Source organism: Ictidomys tridecemlineatus, chromosome 5 (assembly GCF_052094955.1).
Source record: "Ictidomys tridecemlineatus isolate mIctTri1 chromosome 5, mIctTri1.hap1, whole genome shotgun sequence".
Classification (NCBI taxonomy): domain Eukaryota; kingdom Metazoa; phylum Chordata; class Mammalia; order Rodentia; family Sciuridae; genus Ictidomys; species Ictidomys tridecemlineatus.
In genome coordinates this window covers 70,888,176-70,910,856 of record NC_135481.1, presented here as the reverse complement: position 1 = coordinate 70,910,856, position 22,681 = coordinate 70,888,176, and the positions used below count along the sequence as shown (strand labels likewise).

Genomic DNA, 22,681 nt, shown 5'->3' with positions numbered 1-22,681 from the left:
CCGAAAACTAAAAAATAAATATTAAAAATTCTCTCTCTCTGTCACTCTCAAAAAAAAATTTCTAATGCAAAAAAATTAAGTGCACTGTGAAGGTAATTTTCATTTTTTTTAGTTATTTTAAAATATAAATTCTTGTTGGTATATCACTTCCCAAGGAATTCAGTGTTTTGCTATTATGCTTTCATTTATGTGAATTTATAGTTTTTAAGAATTTCATGTTTTTATTTTATCTGATGTTCTTAATCAACCTCTGAGGCAGGTAATGTAAGTCTTATTAGTTTCCTTTAGAAGTGAGAAGCAAAAACTGACCTAGGATCACACAGTATTAAGGGAGAGAGGTAGAATTCACTTTACTTCCTTCTTTTCTTATGTATACATATGTGTGTACACACATACACAATTTCATTTTTGAGGTACTGGAATTTTTGGTACCATGAATGCTTTATTACTGACCTACATCTCCAGTCATTTTTACTTTCTTTCTTGAGACAGTGTCTCCCTAATTTGCTGAGGGTCTTGCTAGGTTTCTGAGGCTGGCTTCAAACTTGTGATCCACTTCTCTCAGCCTCTTGAGTAGCTGGGAATGCAGGAGATCATGCCCTGGTCTCTAACTGATATTTATCATTCTGTACTTTTTATTTGGAATCGTGCTATACTACTTATGATGTATTAAAAGAAAAACTTTTGACAAATTTAGAAGTGTTTTGAGGAAAGAACAGTTCATGATTAGAAGTTCACAGCAGGGCTGGGAATGTGGCTCAAGCCGTAGTGTGCTTGCCTGGCATGCGAGCGGCCCGGGTTTGATCCTCAGCACCACATACCAACAAAGATGTTGTGTCCGCCAATAACTAAAAAAATAATAAAATATTAAAATTCTCTATCTCCCTCTCTCACTCTCTCTTTAAAAAAAAAAAAGTTCACAGCATCTAGTCTGCATCAGTGGGCAGTAAGTATTTATAGACAGAACATAAAAGTAATCACAAAAATAGCTTGATTGATTATAGCTAGGTGGTTGCCTTATTTGGATAGTCTGATTAGTTGGCTGCCTGTGATTGGCAGAAGCTCTGCTGCTTATGATTGGCTGTGATCCAGCTCTCTGTTAAAAAGAATTAGGCTTCTAAGGTTTCCATTTGTTTATAAGCTGAAGTCAGGTTGCAGTTTATTACATAGGAACTCAAAATACTGAGAAAGGCTGGGTGCAGTGGCCCACTCCTGTAAACCCAGTGGCTCAGGAGGCTGAGGCAGAAGGAATGTAAGTTCAAAGCCAGCCTCAACAAAAAGTGAGGCGCTAAGCAACTCAGTGAGACCTTGTCTCTAAGTAAAATACAAAATAGGCCTGGGGATGTAGTTCAGTGGTCAAGTGCCCCAGAGTTCAATCTTGGGTACTCCCTCCCCCCAAAAAAAGTACTGAGACAGCTTCAGGTCATTGACCTCTTGCTTATTTAAATATTTAACAAATTGTAGAAAATTTAGCTCCTTTTTGCACATTATATTTCCTAATTTGGTTATACTGTATGATGTTTCACTTTCTGTAATTTTGGTAAAATTACATAACAAAATTTTATATTTTTTCCCCCTCAAACCAGGAAAAAGGACAATTTGTTACATGCCAAAGGCATGGGAGAGTTAAATTCAAATTGATAATGTTTATCTTTTTTTTTTTAACTTTTTAATATTTATTTTTTAGTTTTTGGCGGACACAACATCTTTGTATGTGGTGCTGAGGATCGAACCCGGCCACGCACATGCCAGGCGGGCACGCTACCGCTTGAGCCACACATCCCCAGCCCCGATAATGTTTACTATTTTTAAGTGTACAGTTAGTATTGCCAAGTATATTTGCATGATTGGGAAACATCTCAGGAAGTTTCTAATCTTGTAAATCTGAAACTTTATACCCATTAAACAATAACTCTTCTTTTCCCCATTCTTTGTTAAGAATAAACTAGTACTAATGATTGACTTGGAATAACTTTAAAAATAAGTATATTTTCTTTTGGCCCTGTGGTTTATGAAGTAATCATCAAAATGAATTCCCTAAGGGTAAGGCTGATGTTCTTAATTCTTTTACAACAAGTAATTGTAGTGTATGGAGTAATTGACAGTGTATGGAGTCTCTCATGATGCAAGGGTGTGGTAAATTTGCTGATTCAAAGAAAATAACAAACCCCATATGTCCTACATAAATATGCAATTAGAATAGGGTAGGTAGTAAATGACTCAGAATTTGTCAACTGGCAGGTGCGGGTGGCATGTCCCTGTAATCTCAGCTATTTGGGGGCTGAGGCAGGAGGATTGTAAATTCCCAGGTCACTTTAGGAAATTTAATGAGACCCTGTCTCAAAATAGAAAGGGCTAGGATGTAGCTCAGTGTTATGGGGTGTAATCCTCAGTACTACATTCCTCCCCAAAATAATGCATCAACCAGCAGTCTCTTTTTTTTTTCTTTCTTAAACTGAACTATAAAATTTAAAAAACCCCACAAGTTAGTAATTTGCATATGAAAAATTAATCTCCAAATGTGCTTTTTTTTTTAAAGGAGAGAGAAAAGAGCAAAATAAATTTAGAAATTTGTTTGTCCTTTCATAGGACCTAAAGTGGTCTTAACTTTGGAAAAGTTGATGACATTCATCAGACTCATCCAAGAAGAGAATTTATTTTTCTGGTAGTCTAATATCTGTGTTGATGATATCATAATAAACACACTGTATATATATGCACACCAATCTGTCAGAATTTACACCAAGTAACTGAGCCTGGTGGCGCATGCGTGTAATCCCAGGAGCTCTGGAGGGTGAGGCAGGAGGATTGTGAATTCAAAGCTGGCCTCAACGTGGTGAGATGCTAAGCAACTCAGTGAGACCCTGTCTCTAAATAAAATATGAAATAGGACTGAGAATGTGACTCAGTGGTAGTGCTCTTGAGTTCAATCTCCGGCACCCCGCTAAAAAAAAGAATTTACACCAAATAAATAAAATACAGTTGGTGTTAACAGTTGTTCTCCCTACAAAAGTTGGATGATTTTTTTTGTGTGTGTGTGTTCTTTTGGCTTATCTGCAATTTTTTGGGGGGGGTGGGGGGTACTGAGTATTAAACTCATAGGCACTCAGCCACTAAGCCCCATCCACAGCCCTATTTTGTATTTTATTTAGAGATGGGGTCTCACTGAGCTGCTAATAAGCACCTTGCTTATCCGCAGCTGGCTTTGAATTCAATGGTCCTCCTGCCTCAGCCTCCCAAGCAGCTGGGATTACAAGCATGTGCCACCACGTCCTGCTGATTTTGTTATTTTATTTTTTATTTTTAAAAAATTTTTTTAGTTGTAGTTGGATACTATATCTTTATTTTGTTTATTTATTTTTATGTGATGCTGAGGATCAAACCCAGCACCTAGCACATGCTAGGCTAGCAATTTACCGCTGAGCCACAACCTCAGACCTTGATTTTGTTTTTTTTTTTTTTTTAAAGAGAGAGTGAGAGAGGAGAGAGAGAGAGAGAATTTTTAATATTTATTTTTTAGTTCTCGGCGGACACAACATCTTTGTTGGTATGTGGTGCTGAGGATCGAACCCGGGCCGCACACATGCCAGGCGAGTGCGCTACCGCTTGAGCCACATCCCCAGCCCTGATTTTGTTATTTTAAAGAAAATCCAACTATGGGATGGTTGGCTTCAGGGATTTGTGTGTGTGTGTGTGTGTGTGTGTGCGCGCGCGCCCATGTATGTATACTTTGTTTTCTTTTTTCAATTTCATGACTACTTTAAAAATCTGGGTTTCACTACAGTCTACAGGAATTTTCAAGTCTGATTTCCCATGAAGATAACTAGGAAGGTGTTTAAAACAAATATAGATTCCTTGGCTTCAGTTCTATGGCACAGCCCAGAAAGTTGTACTTCTACCAAGTTCTCTAAATGATGAATCCTTACTATGGGTAAACTGTACAATGGAACTTTTAGATCACATTATAAGCGTAGATTGGATTTTAGAGGATAATGACAAAAACAGTTCATGTCATCTCGTGGATACTTTGTTACCTATCCATTATCTTGTCTCACCACTGTCTATCTTACTAATTAAACATTAATTTTCTTCAAGGTACCAATATACCTAATCCTGTATAAAGGATAGTGAAACTGAAAAAAAAAAATCTCTGGAAAACTTTTGATTTTCTGATTAAAAAGAACAGTTATAACTAATGTAGTTCATCTATTACTTGTGTCCTACCTTGAATTTGATCATCATCCAGCTGCTAATAAGCTTTCTGTTTTGTGAAAAAATAAATATTTGTTTAAACTGCCATCAGTAGATAGGTTTTCTATTATTTGCAGACAAAATAATCAAATTAATTTGATCAAGTTCAAACTATTCCATTTCCTTAATAGTAAATAGGGCTTTAAAAGGTGATGTTGATGCCGAGTAATTTTATTAGCATTTGGAAGATGTTTCTCTTTTTTTTATGTGTGTTTCTGCAGATTATTAACTGAAGACAAAATACATAGCTATGCAAAATTCTCACATGGATGATTACAGAAATTCTAATAATGGCAGCACAGACAACAGTTCAGAGGTAGTGGTAGAACATTCTGCTGATTTCAATACTGAGATTATGAATGTTACGGAAATGGAACAGTCACCTGATGGCTCTCCCAATGTGAATGCGTCTACAGAAGAAAGTGAAATGGCAAATGCTGTTGACCTTCCAGTGACAGTGACAGAAACGGAAACAAATTTCCCTTCAGAATATGAAAAATTTTGGAAAACTGTAGAAAATAATCCTCAGGATTTTACAGGCTGGGTATATTTGCTTCAATATGTAGAACAGGAGGTTAGTAATTATTAAAATGGTATCTGAGGGTCAGATTAATATGGCACATTCCTTAATCCAAGTGACTAAAAAGGCTGAGGCAAGATGATCACAAGTTTGAGGCCAGCCTCAGCAATTTAGTCAGGCCCTGCCTTAAAGTTAATAAATAAATAAATAAATAAATAATTAAATGAAAAATAACTGGGGGTGTAGCTCAGAGGCAGAATGTTCCTGGGTTCAGTGCCTATTACCACAAAAAAAAAAAAATTCAGATTAGGTTGAATAATATTAAATACATACATTTTTGTTTTGAAAATAACTTAAAGCATATTTGTATATTAGGAGAATTAGTATAGTTAAAGCCTAATGTTGTACAGTGATTGGGGTTTTTATATATGTGTGTAAAATTATTGAAATAAAAAGTTACCTTAAGAAACTAGGGATATATATTATATATATATATATATATATCAGTGTTAGTATTTTTGCCTAGAATGCTTGAGGCCTTGGGTTCAATTCTATAGCACCATCAAAATATAAAACTAAGGGCTGGGGATATAGCTCAATTGGCACAGTGCTTGTCTCGCATGCACAAGGCCCTGGGTTCAATCCCCAGTGCCACAAGTAAATAAATAAATAAACAAAAAGTAAAAAGTTACCTTAGTATTTGACAAAGTTAGTTTCTTTTCTTTTTGATAAAAACTTCTAAGATATTTAAATGCCTTGTTTTATTTTCATCAGAATCACTTGGTGGCCGCCAGAAAAGCATTTGACAAATTTTTCATACACTATCCGTATTGCTATGGTTACTGGAAAAAGTATGCAGATCTTGAAAAGCGACATGACAACATTAAGCAATCAGATGAGGTGCGTACATCACTGAATAAAGTTGATTCCATTAGGTACTGTAAGCCAGTTAATAACAAAAACAAAGAATTTTTTTTTTTTTTTTTGGCTGGCAGTACCTACCATTTATGGTCAAACAATTTTTATAGGGTATTTTATTTGCATTTGTCACTCTTGTGGCATTTGTAGCTAATATTTTCTCTCTTTGTTGGCAGGTGCGTTAAACCTCTACAGTTTGTCAAGCTTTGCAGTGCAAGCCTCTGTATTACACTGCAGCTTAACAAGTAGGGCAGGGCTTTTCTCTCACTTACATTTATTTCTCATTTTCCAAACAATATAGTTGGTTTACTAGTCACATTTGCTACGTCTTATTGCATTTTTGGTCAGACGCTGTCATTGATGCTCTAATGGGTCTGTGCCCTATGGTCTGTAACCCAAAGCCTGCCCACACAACCCGGTCAGAATGCAGGGACTGCTGCGCTTTGAAGATCAAGACTCTGCACGTGGGGATCAGAACATTGCCATGTTCTATCCAACCTCCACCCAAATGGTAATGGTAGATTATTTAAACAAAATTCCAGTAATTAGTATTTCTAAGGTTCACCGGATAACACAGTGTTGCCTCTCTGTTAAGAAATAATTAAATACTTGAAGTACAGTTTATGGTTTTCTTCTTAGGTGTATCGCCGGGGACTTCAGGCAATACCCCTTAGTGTTGACCTTTGGATTCATTATATAAACTTCTTAAAAGAAACATTGGACCCTGGTGATCCTGAGACAAACAGTACAATAAGAGCGTAAGTGAGACATTGATATTCAATTGTATTTGAAGATATCTGAAGATATACTGCTCATGAATGCTAACTTAAAAGTTTAACTTATGCTTCTTTCCTACTACTTAATAGGTACATGTAATGAATTTATGATTATTTTTTAAAATGCAGATTATAAAGCCTTCCTCCATTTTTGTATCCCCTTATGTTTCCAATTCCACTTTCCTCATGGTTAATGGCTTGATGTACATGCTTTCGGGTATATGTAGCATATGTATTTGTATGTGTATTTTACATATTTTCTTTTGACTTGTTTATTATTTAACATAATGTTTTAGAATTCTTTATACCATATAATTTTAAACATTACAGAAGATATTTTTTGGTGTCCAAATACTGTATTTGTAGGAAATAATCAGTGCTGTAGTGAACACTTCTATAGAAATCACTATTTTTATAGAATGCTAGAAATGGAACTCGGTCAAAGAGAATTACAGCTAAGTTTTATCAAATGTTCCTCAAAAATGGTATTGGTTTTGAACTTTCACTGTGAATAAAATTAGTCTTTTCCCCATAGCCATAGCCATATCACCTTTTTTGTTTGTTTTTTTCTCTTGCTGTAATTTGTGTATAGATTGCTTATCTCAGTTTATCATCATCTTATATTTTTTAAGTCTTTGTTATTGATGCTCTGGTTGAACTCAGGGCCTTGTATTGGCAAGGCAAGTACCCTACCACTTAGCTACAAGTACCCTTCACTTCTACAGCTCTGTTGCTTATGATTTGCTTATTTTCTTTGGAATTGTGTTTTTGTTACTGATTATAGGAATTGGTTGATATATTTTTTTGGTTTTGTTTTCAAAAAAACTGTGTTAATATAGCTAAACTATTTAACGACTGTTAAACTGCTTATAACAAAAAGTAGTTGTTTTGTGTTCCTTCAAATATTATTAGTTAATTCTTCTGAAATTTTCATTATATGTATTTAAAAGTGGCTCTATACTGCTTTCTCTATTAGTTGCAGACATTATGTATTTGTTATGGTAGATGAGAATTTAGCTCATTTTACCGTACTTTTAAAGTTTTTATCTTTCCAATATAACTATTGAGTAGATTGCAATAAATCTATATGTGTTTTATTTATTCTGGATCTATAAGTATTTTTCCATCATGCTGTTCTTTGTATTTTATAGCCTTTTATTTTTCCCAGAGTTAATTACTTCTTTGTCTCCCATTTTTCCCATTTGTATAATAAAAGGTTTTATGTCTAGCTTTCCAGAAAGACCTGTGAGATAACCTATAATTCCAATTTTTTGACCTCACTCTTCTGCAACTTGAACTGGTTGTTCTTAGTTCTGCTATGCAGAAGTTTACCTTAGGATTTCCTTGACATGATTCTAGGAGATATCTTTATCTCACTTATGAGTTTCATGCCTTGTTTATTGGAGTTTATTAGATCCATACTTCCTTGACTTATGCCCACCTTAATAAAGAGGAGTGTACCCTATAACTTCTTAATAAAAGGATACCTTGAATAAAAAATAATTTCAAGATCCATTAGGGTATAGAATTTGGTATTGAAAATCATTTTTCTTAAAACTCTCCATTTAAAAAATATATATATACACACATATATATGTAAATACATATATATATATTTGATGAGGCTTTATTTGTTTATATGTCGTGTTGAGAATTAAATGTGGTGCCTCACACATGGCTAGGCAAGCACTCTACCACTGAGCCACAACCTCAGCCCACTCTTTAGTCTTTTTTTTTTTTTTAATATTTTTGAGTTGTAGGTGGACACAATATCCTTATTTCATTTTTATGTGGTGCTGTGAGGATCCAACCTAGTGCCTCATGCGTGCTAGACGAGCATTCTACCACTGAGCCCCAGCCCTCCATTCTTTTTTTTTTAATTTTTTACTTTTTAGTTGTAGGTGGACACAGTACCTTTATTTCATTTTTATGTGGTGCTGAGGATCGAACACAGGGCCTCACGCCTGCTAGGCCAGTGCTCTATCTCTGAGCTACAACCCCATTATTATATATAGCTTATATTGTTGCTGTTGAGAAGTGTGATACTGCTTTTTGGTATTCTTTTATTGTTACTTTCTTTCCATGGAATATTTTAGGATGTTTTCTTTATTTTTGATGTAAATCTAATTTTATAATGATACACTTTGGTGTGGATTTTCTTTTTCTCGTTCATTGTGCTTTAGTTGATGGTTTTGTTTGTTTTTAAAATTGGAGATGTGCTTGTCTTTCTGTTCTTAGAAATGTTACTGTTGTGGATATTCTTTTGTATTTACTTCCCTTGGTTTTCTCTGTTAGATATTAGACCTCCTATTTTAGTCATTGAATTTTCTTAATTTTCTCACTTCCTTTTTTTGTTTCTCTTTCTTAGTCCTTGATCCTTTTATAGGATTTTTAATATCCAGATACCTTTTTTGTTCTTTGAATGTTCCTTTTCTTGTAGCTTCCTATTTTTGTTTCCCACCTGAATATTTTTTTTATTATTTCTTTGATAATATTAGGGAGAAACTTTTTATATGTCTCAGTACTGTATTCTCTAAAATTCTTGTGTTTATTGTTATCTAAAATGGCTGATCTGGATTTCTGGGTTTTTTTTTTAATTTGTTTTTAGATATACATGACAGTAGAGTATATTTTGACATATATACATAGAGTATAACTTGTTCTAATTAGTATCCCATTCTTTAACATCATGTGGAGTTTCAGTGGTTGTGTATTCATATATGAACATAGAAGTTATTTCTCATTCATTTTACTGTATTTTCTATTCCATTCCCCTCCCTTCCCTCATTCTCCTTTGTCTAATCCAATGAACTTATGTTCTTCCTTCCTTCCTGACTCTCCGTTCCCCCTTACTGTATTAGCATTGCATGTCAGAAAGAATGTTTGACCTTTGATTTTTTGGGATTGGCTTATTTCACTTAGTATGTGAGCCTCCAGTTCTATCCATTTGCCATCAAATGCCATAATTCCATTCTTCTTTATGGCTGAGTAATATTCTATTGAGTATATGTATCATATTTTATCTATCCATTCATCTGTTCAAGGGCACCTAGGTTGGTTCCATAGCTTAGCTATTGTGAATTGAGTTGCTATAAATATTGATGTGGCTGTGTCACTGTAGTATGCTAATTTTAAGTCCTTTGGGTATACACTAAAGAGTGGGATAAGCAGATCAAATTATGGTTTCATTCCTGATCTGGATTTCTGATGTGATTATAATAAACTGTATGGAAGGTCTGTGTTTTGTGTGGGACATTGACAGCTGGCCTAGAAGGCTTCAGAGTAGGGTGACCAAGTGGCCACTCAGATTTTTGTTGGGAGTAGTCCCAGTATTGGTCTTATTCCAGATCCAAGCAGTTTTTTAGAAGATGATCATCTGAACTGCCTTTAGAACACAAATCTAACTTCTGAATCCCTCAGGAAGGCAGAAAAGGGAGGTGAAGATTTCTAACCAATTCTTTAAACAGACTTGCATCTAAACCCTCTGTCTTTATTTCATTACCTACTGTCCTCCCGTCTCCTTCTCCATGCTTTTGTCAGTATTTGATACATTAATTTTTTGAATCACTTTGAGTTTCTGCAAGGACACAAATATCTATTTTATTCTTCTAAAAACCTTACACACCCACCTTTTGCCACATACAGGTACTTTTAATATTTCTATACATTAAACATTTTTGCAGTGTTAGTATGTGTCATTTTTGCTTAGAGTGCCTTTTATCATACAGATTTTTGTTTAATGTATTCAGTTTTCAGCCTTATATTGGTTTCTGAGTTTTTTTCCTAATTTGCCAAGAATGAATATTGTATATTCTAATTTTTTAACAACATTTTGTCATTCATTCATCTGGGTGTTGTGAGAAAGGTACTAGCCTTTTACTTTTTTCCTCTTTATTGAATAATTCAGCCTTTCTACATTGGTTTAAAGTACCTCTTTTTTTAATATACTAAATACTCATATGTACAGTGGTCTGTTTTGTTTTCTTGGGCACTCTTCTGTTGCTCTATTTTTTAATTACCATAATTATAATAAAAGATAGCTTGTTCTCTTTCAGGAAAATGCTTGCTGTATTGTCTTTTATGAAAACATTTTGCATTTTTTTAAGACTAGACAAATATCAGAATTTTCTCTTCTACCCAAAATTCATTAGTGCTTTGATTGGGTGGGATTGTGCAGTTTTATACTTTTTGAAAAATTCCCTCTTGATTTTAAGGTACTTATTTTGAAAATATGTCTCCAAAAGTTTTATTTCATTAGGATATCAAATTCTCTGATTAAAATTGCTTACAGAAATCTTTTGAAATGAACTAGATATTTTAAAATACTCATTTTTGCATTAGACTTTAATTTTAAAATTTTAGAATTAGGAGGGGCTTTTGAGTTTCAATATTTGTGTAATTCTCATTACCTTACAAGGCAGCTGGGTCTTTTATTGGACAGTTTTTTTGTTAAAAAATTTTCTTTAAGTTGGTTCCACAGTTTAGCTATTGTGAATTGTGCTGCTATAAACATTGATGTGGCTGTGTCCCTGTAGTATGCTGTTTTTAACTCTTTTGGGTATAGACCAAGGAGTGGGATAGCTGGTAAAATGGTGGTTCCATTCCAAATTTTCTAAGGAATCTCCATACTGCTTTCCAGATTGATTGCACTAATTTGTGGTCCCACCAGCAGTGAATGAGTATGCCTTTTCCCCCACATCCTCGCCAACATTTATTGTTTGTATTCTTGATAACTGCCATTCTGACTGGTGTGAGTAGTTTAGATTTGCATTTCTTTAATTACAAGAGATGTTGAACATTTTTTCATATTTATTAATCGAATGTATATCTTCTGAGAAGTGTCTCTTCAACTCCTTAGCCCATTTATTGATTGGGTTGTTTGTTTTGGTGTTCAGTTTTTTGAGTTCTTTATATATCCTGGAGATTAGTATTCTGATATGTGTGCAACCTAGATGCCCTTCAATAGATGAATGGATAAAGAAACTGTGGTATATAGTGAAGTAAGCGAATCCCAAAAAACCAAAGGCTGAATGTTCTCTGTGATAAGTGGATGCTAATTCATAATGGGTGGGGGGGCATGGAAAAATAGAGGAACTTTGAGTGGGGCAAAGGGGGGGGAGTTATGGGAGGGGGGGTGGGGTAGGAAAGATGGTGGAATGAAATGGATATCATTACCCTAGGTGCATTTATGACTGCATGTATGATGCAATGCTACATCGAGTACAACCATAAAAATGTAAAGTTGTGCCACAGTTGTGTACAATGAATCAAAATGCATTCTGCTGTCATATATACCTAATTAAGATAATTTTTAAAAAGTTAGGGCTGGGGCCATAGCTCAGTTGATAGAGTGTTTGCCTCCATGCACAGGACCCTGGATTCAATCTCAGTATTCTTTTTTATTTTATTTTATTTTTTTAGTATTTGGCGGACACAACATCTTTGTATGTGGTGCTGAGGATCGAACCCGGGCCGCACGCATGCCAGGCGAGCGCGCTACCGCTTGAGCCACATTCCCAGCCCCCAATCTCAGTATTCTTTAGATTGAAGTAAAATTTACTTCTCTTTTAAATTCTTGTTTTATTTTGTGTTTTGCCCTAAATGAACCTATACAATTGACATTTCAAGTTTAGCAGATACTTTGAAGTATCTTCTGTGTCACTGTTGTTTGCAAGGTGAACATTTTCCATTGTATTTTCATATAAGATAAATCACATACAAAGTACATCTATCTGCTTTATTTTTTCTCACTTTTTTAGAACTCTTATATACTTTGAATTATCCTCTTGCTTTTTAATTTCTACTTGCATGTGAAGCAATTGAATATAACTTTTTGAATTTAACATTTTTTTCTAAATTTAGAAATATTTTTTAAATGATTTTTATTTTGGAAAGATAACTTAAGAGTGATTTAATTTTTCAGAACTTTTGAGCATGCTGTTCTAGCTGCAGGAACAGATTTCCGATCTGACAGACTGTGGGAAATGTATATAAACTGGGAAAATGAACAGGGAAACCTGAGAGAAGTTACAGCTATATATGATCGTATTCTTGGTATTCCAACACAACTGTACAGTCATCATTTTCAGAGGTAGGTCGAAAAATCTTTGGTAATCATTGATTACTCAGGTGATTAATTTCTAATAATTGGATATTCTCTAGAAATGTTTTATATGATTTTATTAGATATAAACAGGAATTTTTTCCTTTTTTTTTTTTGCTGTGTAATTATAGTTTAGAGAAGAGAAAAATCTAAAGTTAGATGACTGACAGAACTGGAGTTTGAATTTGTTTCTATTTCTTCTCCATTTCAGTGCTAAGGCAGGAAGGAAATGGAGATGTCCATAGACTATTTTAACAAGTTGGTAGGTGTTTACTATAGAAAGGAAGAAGAGGGTTTATATTTTGTTTTCTTTCTCTTAAGTTTGACTTCATTTAGAAGAACAATACGTAGTGGGCATCTAACATGGAATTTAAATTTTGTTGCAAAAATATAGCATGAACTTTTTATCTCTTCCTTTAGATTTAAAGACCATGTACAGAATAACTTGCCTAGAGATCTTTTAACTGGTGAGCAGTTTATTCAGCTGCGAAGGGAATTAGCTTCTGTAAATGGACATAGTGGTGATGATGGTCCTCCTGGTGATGATCTACCATCAGGAATTGAAGACATAACTGATCCAGCAAAGGTAATGACACTTAATCAAAATTTATTCAGCCCATGAGAAATTAGACCCTTGTTATATAGTTGTCCATTTAGCTCATATGGTTTAAATATAGATTTAAGGTAGAGAATTTCTTACTGTGAGATACCTGGAAATAACTTTGTTGAGAAGGAATTTTTTACATAGGTTGTGATCTACTAGTCTTATTGAAAAGAAAAGAGCTGAGGGCTGTGATTTATGTCTGTTATTCTAGGGATTTGGGAGGCTGAAACAGGAGGATTGCAAGTTTGAGGCCAGCCTCAGCAATTTAGTGAGGTCCTTAGCAACTTGGTGAGACTATGTGTCAAAATTTAAAAACAGGCCGGGCTCAGTGAGACCCGCCTGTAATCTCAGTGGCTCAGGAGGCTGAGGCAGGAAGATTGTGAGTTCAAAGCCAAATACAGCAAAAGCGAGGCACTAAGCAACTTGGTGAGACCCTCCCTCTAAGTAAAATACTAAATTGGGCTGGGGATGTTGCTCAGTGGTTGAATGCCCCTGAGTTCAATCCCTGCTACTCGCCCCCCCCCCCAATAAATAAAGAACAAATAAAAAGGGTTGGGTAACTTATTGGTAAACCACCCATGGCTTAAATCCCCAGTACAAAAAAAAGGGCAGGGGGAGAAACTAAAGTGGGTCACTAATCCTAGGGACTTGGAACTCTGAAGCAGGGAAGATGGCAAATTCAAAAGCCAGCCTTGGCAACTTTGTGAGACCCTGACTGAAAAAGTGAAAAGGGATAAGGATGTGGCTCAGCAATTGAGTTCCCCTAGGTTCAATCCTCAGTCCTGAGGAAAAAAAAGAAAGAAAAAACAGAAAATGTGTAAGAAATGTAAGAAAGTATTTTATTAAGGAGTTTTGGTACATAAATTTGAGTTAAAAATAGTAACTGCTAATAGTTATAAAACTACCACTATTCTTAGACTAAATATCTGGATAATACTTAAATGTATAATATGGAAGATTTTTTAAAATACATAACTAAATTTTAACTTGATTTCTTTTTTCTTTTTTCCAAGCTAATTACTGAAATAGAAAACATGAGACATAGAATCATTGAAATTCATCAAGAAATGTTTAATTATAATGAGCATGAAGTTAGTAAAAGGTGGACATTTGAAGAAGGTGTAAGTGTTTTGTTTCATAATCTTTATAATCTTCAAATTACAGATGGGAATAATATTTTTCACTTGATGGCAATGACTATTATTTTTTCTATTTATTTTTGTGTATTACAGTAATAAGATGTGCATCTCATTTATTATTACCATTATCGGGTTTTTAAAATTTTTTAGTTGTAGATGGACACAATATCTTTATTTATTTTTATGTGGTGCTAAGGGTTGAACCCAGTGTCTCATACATGCAAGGCAGGTGCTCTACCACTGAGCTACAGCCCCATCCCCATTATCAGTTTTAATCATTTGCCATTATCAATTTTAGAATCTTGTTGCATTCAGATTTGAACTGCAATATGTCTAATTAATCTGCACAGTTTTACTATAATTTTTCTAATCAACTTCATTGGTATGATTTGTACAATAAAATGCCCCCATTTAGAGATGTATAGTAATTTTTATTTTTCATAAACTTTATTCTTTTCTTTGTTCTTTTTTTTTTTTTTAAGATTTACATGCCATACAAATCACCCACTTTAAAGTGTGTAATTTAACAGTTTTTAGTATAACAGATATGACAATCACCACAGTCAATTTTATAATATTCTTAGTGCCTCAAAAAGAAATCACGGGCTAGGGATACAGCTCAGTTGGTACAGTGCTTGCCTTGAATGAACAAGGCCCTGGGTTCAATCACCAGCACCACAAAACAACAACAAAAAAATCCACTTGGAGCTAGGTACAGTGGCGCACACCTATAATCCCAGCTGTGAGGCTGAGGCAGGAGGATTGCAAGTTCAGCAACGTTGAGGCACTTAGCAACTCATTGAGACCCTATCTCTAAATAAAATAGTGCTGGGGGTGTACCTCAGTGGTTGATTGCCTCAGAGTTCAATCCCTGGTACCAAATAAAGAAAAAAAGAAAGAAAACACTTAAATTTTAGTTTACTTTCAGCCTACCTACAATATCCCCAACCTCAGCCCTAAGATATCTAGTCTACAGTTTATTTCTATTGATTTCCTTATAATGACCATTCTTTTGAATGGAATTGCATAGTATAGGATCTTTTGTGGCTGGCTGTAAAATGAGTTTTGACAAATATTTCTAAATTGTAATCACCACAGAAGTCAAGCTATAGAACTATTCTATCAACTCTTGGTCACTTTGCAGTGTCTTCTAGGCCTAGATAGCCAATCATCTGTTTTTTGTCACTACTGGTAGCACATATTTGTAATCTCAGGTACTCAGAAGTCTCAGCCAGGAGGATCATATATTTGAGGCCAGCCTAGGAAAGTTTAGTGAGACCCCTACTTCAAAACCTAATTTAAAAAGGACTGAGGCTGTATGTAGTTCAGTGGTAGAGCACTTGCTTAGCATGCATTAGACCTTAGGTTCAATTCTCAGTACTGCAAAGAGAAAAAGAAAAGTTAAAAACATTCAACAAAGAGTAAAATTTCTTATACGTGAAAAGTGTTTGTAGTTCCATAAAAAGGACTGAGTAAGTGAAAAATGCATTCTAGTCCTCCAGTTTTAAGGAATTGAAGGAATTTTTAAAAATTATGAGATTAAAATTTTTTATTGTCATTTTAAATGATTTATATTTCTAATGTGTTTATAAATATTTTGGTGTTGGTATTAGTTTACTTTTATTGCCATGTTGTAATGTCATTATAGATTAAACGACCGTATTTTCATGTGAAACCATTGGAAAAGGCTCAACTAAAAAACTGGAAAGAATACTTAGAATTTGAAATAGAAAATGGAACTCATGAACGAGTGGTGGTTCTCTTTGAAAGATGTGTCATATCATGTGCCCTCTATGAGGAGTTTTGGATTAAGGTAAGAAAATTGTATGCTCTTAAACTTGAATATATTATAAACATTGATCTAGTGACTAACCTTTTTTGTACTTCTGTTGAATGTTGTTCATATAACTATATCTGTTGCATTAGGAGATGGTCTGCTTGCAACCAGATTTGACTGCTGCATATGCCAACCTCGTTGCCTCTCTTCGTCCTTCCTTACAGAAACTAGTCTAGTGGTTCAATAAAGGTGCTGAATGGGTTTAAAAATAGAATTTTATCGTTCTGTCACATATTTAATGGCTTGTTCAACTGTAAATTATTCAGTATTTCCTTTTTTCTGTATGTAGTATGCGAAGTACATGGAAAACCATAGCATTGAAGGAGTGAGGCATGTCTTCAGCAGAGCTTGTACTATTCATCTTCCAAAGAAACCCATGGTGCATATGCTTTGGGCAGCTTTTGAGGAACAGCAGGGTAAGAATAAGGAAATTAAGTTAATATTCTTGAGATTGAGTTATTCTAGGATAAAATTATAAGAATTGAGTGTTGAAGGATATATAAAGAAGGATTTCACTAACTTTTTCTATAAAGGGAGAGATAAATATTTTAGGCTTTGTAGGCCACGTTGTCTCTTGTCTAACACCTCAGCTTTGCGATTGTAACCCAAAAGCAGCCATAGACAATGTATAACAAATGAGCATGGTTGGTCACTAATTGTTTTTAAACAAAACAAGCAGAGGGCACAGTTTAGCCTGAGCACTAATGTTTTTCAATACCTGGCATAAAGAATATTTCAGAAGTTTAAACAAAAACAAACATTTAATTGTTATTTCTAGGTAATATTAATGAAGCCAGGAATATCTTGAGAACATTTGAAGAGTGTGTTCTAGGATTGGCAATGGTTCGATTGCGAAGAGTAAGTTTAGAACGACGGCATGGAAACTTGGAAGAAGCTGAACATTTGCTACAGGATGCTATTAAGAATGCCAAATCGAATAATGAATCATCATTTTATGCTATCAAATTAGCCCGGCATCTCTTCAAAATACAAAAAAATCTTCCAAAATCAAGAAAGGTGCTTTCTGAAGCAATTGAAAGAGATAAAGTATGTATTTGTTATTCTTTAGAGTATCTTCATAAATGACCAGTGGTTGGTTTTTCACTTTGGCAACTATGATGAAACATTTGGTCTGCATGTAATATATTTTGTTACAAGATGAGGACAACAGTCCCTCTAAACTGATGTTGCCATTAAACTTATTTTCAAATTGCTTTGAATTAAAAGTGAGAAAATTAAGATTACTGAGTTGAAAAGAGTTGCCAACATCCTGCTACTTCTATTTTCTCTTTAGAAATTAAAAAAAAAAATTTATGATTATTAAGTAAAAGAGAGGGGTTGGGAGAACATTTTATAAACAAAAGCCCAACAGTAGCAAATGTAGCAGGGAGATAGTTGTCCTTTTCCAAAGAAGTTCCTTTTATATAATAGTTGGTAGCATATTGGAACTTTCCATTTTCTAGGTTTATAGCTATTGCCAAGTGAGTTTGACTCGGGTTTAAGCTAGACATGGTGGCACACACCTATAATCCCAGCTCTTCAGAAGGCTGAGGCAGGAGAATAACAATTTTGAGATCTGCCTGGGCAATTTAAGGCAGACCCTGTCTCAACAAAAAAATATTAGAACTGGGGTATAGCTCAGTGATAAGAGTGCTTGCCAAGAGTGAGTCCCTGGATTCATTCCCCCAGTATTGCTTTAAAAAAAGTTTGTAACAAATCTTTTCTGTCTGTAGTTTAAGTGGGGGGCGCAAAAAAAAATCAGTGGTTACAGTATTACTATTTAAATTACTGGAGCTATGGAAATAATTCTTTGTGTTTTGTTTTCTAATTGTCATTGTAGGTCAAGCCATATTAAATTCAAGAAAGGATTTATTCACATTTAACAGTTTTTATACTTGAGTAGGGTATCACTACCTATCAATATGCTAGAGATTTTTTTTATCTCTTTAGTTGTAAGCTGAAAACAGCTAACCAGGTTTAATACTGAATTTTTTAAATTGAAACATAAAAATTAAGGAATTTTAAATCTCTAATTTAGAAATGTTAATTGATACTGCTTTTTACACAGGAGAACACGAAGTTATACCTCAATTTACTTGAAATGGAATATAGTGGTGACCTCAAACAAAATGAAGACAATATCTTAAATTGTTTTGACAAAGCTATACATGGCTCATTACCTATTAAAATGAGAATTACATTTTCTCAGAGAAAAGTGGAATTTCTTGAAGATTTTGGCTCAGATGTTAATAAGTAAGCTCTTAATTATATTATCTGTTTGAAGGGTAAATGAGCATTTGGGGATGGGAAGTTGATGATTATTACAGAATAATATATTGTTAAATTTTAAAATGTTTGCTTTGTTTACTTCAGATACATGTAGGAGTAAATTCAGTTTCATAAATATATGTGTGCTTAGCAGGAAGACATGGTTTGTTTTCCCTTCAGAATTATTTTACTAGTTTTATTTATTTTAAAAAATTTTTTAGTTATACATGAACACAATATCTTTATTTATTATTATGTGGTGTTGAAGATGGAACCCAGTGTCTCACATATATGCAAGGCAAGCGCTCTGCCACTGAACCACAACCTCTGCCCCTATTTTCCTAGTTTTAGAATGACAATTTAAACTATGAGTGAATGAGAAATGGTAGGAAGAAGTAGTCTCATATGAAGGGAAATAAAACAAGGATCGAACCATGAAACATAACATTTAGTAGGTAGGTCACTAAGCATAAATGGGATTAATTTGGAATAAGAATGACACTTTTATTTTGAGATTGGAGAAGAGGGTAGATGTGGTTGGTCCCACAGATCATGGTTAATGAATGACCTCTTCTTCTAAGCATTATAAAAGATTGAAAGTTGAGGGTGGGTAGAAGGGTTTGCTCCAGATTTGGGGGAAAGATGTGTTTAATAAGTTTGCTACATAGAAGAGTAGAAATATTGGCAAGAACACTGGTGAAGTTCCAGTCTTATCTGATTCTAGTAAGGAAATATCTCAGTACCTGTTTTCCATATCCTTTCTCTAATTAATTTGATTTCCATTGAAACCAGTAGAGATAAAAACAGAATTATTTGTATATCTTTGTATTTTTGATGGTTTTGTTAAATTTCAGTTTGAATAGTACAGCTACTAATAAATTTAAGTGCTTGGATTCATTCTAATATTTTATAATTAATGTAAAATTCATAGCAGTATAATGAGTATAGGTACTATTTTTTTAGTTGTAAATGGACACAATATCTCTATTTATTTTTATGTGGTGCTGAGGATTGAGCCCAGTACCTCACACTTGCAAGGCAAGTGGTCTACCACTGAGCCACAACCCCAGCCTGGTACTTTTCTTTTAAATAGGCGAAGAAAGGGAGCTTAAGGATACACTAAGCATTTTTTTTCCAAGGTCCCTTAGCTATATTACTTTGTGAGGCTAGGATTAGAATCTGTTTCCATGTCTCTGCTCTTAATTGTGTTCCATTACTCTGTATATAATGTCTTCTGTTTTACACTGCTGAAGGCATACAAAGGAAAGAGATAATGTAATTTTACCTTTTAGTTGAATGGTACAATTCTCAGAGGAAACCTAAGTGAACATAAATGAAGCTTCATAAGGGAGGTGGTGGAGCCTCATTTAGCTACTACTGGATTCTAATGATAATTGTGGAGAGGACAACAATGATGGAAGCAGATTAAAGTTCATATAAAAGTAATATCTATTTAGTAGGTTTGGAGAAGTATTGAAAGTGTTACTTTTGTTTTTTTGGTAGTGCTGGGGATTGAACCCCAGGGCTTCACACATGCTGGGCAAAGCATTCAGCCACTGAGCTATACCCCAGCTTGAAGTATGATCTTGATTGTACTGTGCCTTGAGAGTTCAGAGAACATGCAGTAGTTAGTTCACAATAGCAAGCTATTTTGAATTTGGACCAATGATATCTAATGACATTATTTTGAAAAGGCAGTAATAGGCAGACAAAAATTAAAGATTCAACAAAAAAGATGTCATTCAGGCCCTCACAGTTGTAGGTATAGATTCCAAGTGTAAGGACTAAGATTTGTTGTAGTTAAAATTAAAACAGAAAATGAATATGAAAAATTAGCCACTTACAAATTTATATAGGCAGTTTGCCTAAATGAAAACATATCTTTAAAAAGTAATGTTTGTAGGGCTGAGCTTATGGCTCAGTGGTAGAGTGCTCACCTAGCATCTGTGTGAGGCCCTGGGTTCTATCCTCAGCACCACATAAAAGTAAATAAATAAAATAAAGGTATTGTGTCCAACTACAATTAAAAAATAAAATATTTTAAAAAGTAATGTTTATTGAATATTCCAGAGGATTTTTATTTTCCCCCTTCTTCCTTAGGCTTCTTAATGCTTATGATGAACATCAAACACTCCTAAAAGAACAGGATACTTTAAAAAGGAAAGCAGAAAATGGGTATGTAACTTCATAAATCACAAAGGGGTGCTTAAAAGACATTGTGAAAATTTTTAAGTGTTAGCTTAGTGTTGTGGTAATTTAGACACTATTATATTTATGACTGGGGATTGACAAAGTAAAGGCCTGTAGCCTGATTTCTTGGGAGCCTCCTCCTTAAAGTCCCCTCTATGGGTCACAAATGCAAGGCAGGCTGGTAGCAGTGACATGAGTGCAACTGCTTTGGCTTAGGAAATTTAAAAGTAGTGTGTAGGTGGGTGATATACATTCCATTTTAGGTATAACTGCTCAGCTCTAACTAGTGTTATTCAGGAATATGGACACTGTGTAGACATCGTCTTCAAGTGAGAAGTACAGATTTTTATAAACAAAATACCTACCTGTGGGCCACCTCCAGTCTCCAGGCCACTATTTTCCCACCGCTGCCATAAAGACACACAAGTATGATATTTTAGTGAGAGGTCAACCAATGTAGCTGGAGGGTTTTAGGTTTGTAGACAGTGGAAAGTGAGGATGCAAGTCTCTTGGGGGCCAGAGTGGAAAGGAATTTGATTACCTTGCTAGAGAATCTATTATTTAGGCTGGCGACTACTGAGGGTATTTTGAGGAGGGCAGTGAACAGCACAATCTGTGCTTGGATCAGATAATCTGGGTATCAGTTGATGAGCATATTAGAGAGGTCACACATCTTAGAGATATTAGGTGAAGTTCTTTGGATAGATGATTGAACTTGAGGGATTTCTGTGGGAAAGTTTATACTATCAAGTTTAGTTTTCAGCTTATTAAGCCATAATTTGTCCAGCTATACATTTATGCCACTAGGTATATCTGTCACTTTTGCTTCAGCCAGAATGCACCCTCCCTCCTCCCCCATCAAAAAAGTGTTGAAAACTCCATAAAACAAATATATGCAGATGACATTCATCTAATAAAGTTCTTCTGTGGAAGTTTTATAAGTTTACATTTTGACTTTCCATAGATCAGAAGAACCAGAAGAGAAGAAAGCACACACAGAAGACACAACTTCATCTTCTACTCAGATGATTGATGGTGATTTACAGGCAAATCAAGCTGCATATAACTATAGTGCCTGGTATCAAGTGAGTCCACGTTAATTGTTTGTTCATATTATTAAAAGTGTATAGTTGTATAGCCGATTTATTTATGTTTTTTAAAAGAGAGAACAACTTACTGTCTGTGGCCAAGTCTTAGAACACATTTATTAAATGTAGTTGCTTTAATTTTTATTTGTGGAACTCAGCCATAGTTTAAGAATGCTAACATTTATTTTTTATTTTTTTTTTAGTACAATTATCAGAATCCTTGGAATTATGGACAGTATTATCCTCCCCCTCCAACCTGATGGGAAAATGTAAATTTCAGATGGAATATGTTAAAAGTATGAAATTATTTTTTTTAAATGAGGGATGTAAACAGAGCATAAGCTTGTTGTATTTGATAACTTGTCTTCCGTTTCTGTGTAACATGATTTGTTTAGAAATAGGGGAAAATGTCAGTAGCTTACCAGATACTATTTCCTACCATTTATAAAATTTACTTTTTATTGGAGAACTATTTTTTTTATTTTTTCATTAAGTGGTCTAGAATTCTTTTGCAATGCATTTGCAACAGTTTTGTAGCCTTAAGTGTAGAGAAAAACTGACTGCAGATCATGTCAGTATAGTACAAGATTCTGAAAACACGCAAGGGCTGGTTATTAGGGATTTACCTCCTTTGTAAAAACAGACAAAAATGATTTTTACTGTTGCTGACAAGGTTGTCTTGAGTGTTTCAGTTATACTTGTGAACTTGGATGTTAACTGCAAAAAAGATACAATATTAAAATATGCCTTGGAATAGATTATGAGAAAATGTCATGTTTGCATCCCTTTAAAAATGAAAATCATATCAGAAGTATGTTGTTCCAGGAGACTTTGTATTTAGATTATTCATGTAAAACTGTGAGCAAGCTTTCATTTTGATCAAACTGATCATCTTCATTTTTGTAATAAAACTGAAGACTCATCCAGCAATTGTTTATGAATTTATTTTGTGGGTGGGTGCGGGGGGAGCATCTAGTACTTTATAAT

The 22,681-nt window shown here is 34.4% G+C and overlaps 1 protein-coding gene and 1 non-coding gene across 9 annotated transcripts in view; both read left to right on the top strand.

The window, feature by feature from the left end:
* Prpf39 (pre-mRNA processing factor 39) overlaps positions 1–22,624 on the top strand; it is a 32,258-nt gene extending 9,634 nt beyond the window's left edge. For 3 of the 8 annotated variants that reach the window (XM_005331751.4, XM_078050179.1, XM_078050180.1), the window contains 13 exons: positions 4,473–4,825; positions 5,546–5,671; positions 6,329–6,447; positions 12,389–12,556; positions 12,989–13,154; positions 14,186–14,293; positions 15,960–16,124; positions 16,438–16,564; positions 16,927–17,195; positions 18,217–18,401; positions 20,517–20,591; positions 21,571–21,691; positions 21,898–22,624. In XM_005331751.4, the coding sequence (XP_005331808.2) occupies positions 4,502–4,825; positions 5,546–5,671; positions 6,329–6,447; positions 12,389–12,556; positions 12,989–13,154; positions 14,186–14,293; positions 15,960–16,124; positions 16,438–16,564; positions 16,927–17,195; positions 18,217–18,401; positions 20,517–20,591; positions 21,571–21,691; positions 21,898–21,954 (2,010 nt within the window). In that variant the 5' untranslated portion in view covers positions 4,473–4,501 and the 3' untranslated portion in view covers positions 21,955–22,624. Of the gene's footprint in view, positions 1–4,472; positions 4,826–5,545; positions 5,935–6,037; positions 6,201–6,328; positions 6,448–12,388; positions 12,557–12,988; positions 13,155–14,185; positions 14,294–15,959; positions 16,125–16,437; positions 16,565–16,926; positions 17,196–18,216; positions 18,402–20,516; positions 20,592–21,570; positions 21,692–21,897 lie in introns of those variants that run through there. The other 5 variants (XM_078050181.1, XM_078050182.1, XM_013361337.4 and 2 more) reach the window with 4 other exon arrangements.
* LOC120887087 (small nucleolar RNA SNORD127) lies at positions 17,256–17,341 on the top strand. The gene has a single exon (XR_005730255.1). It is a non-coding gene; the product is annotated as a small nucleolar RNA SNORD127 (small nucleolar RNA).
* Positions 22,625–22,681: the final 57 nt, after the last annotated feature.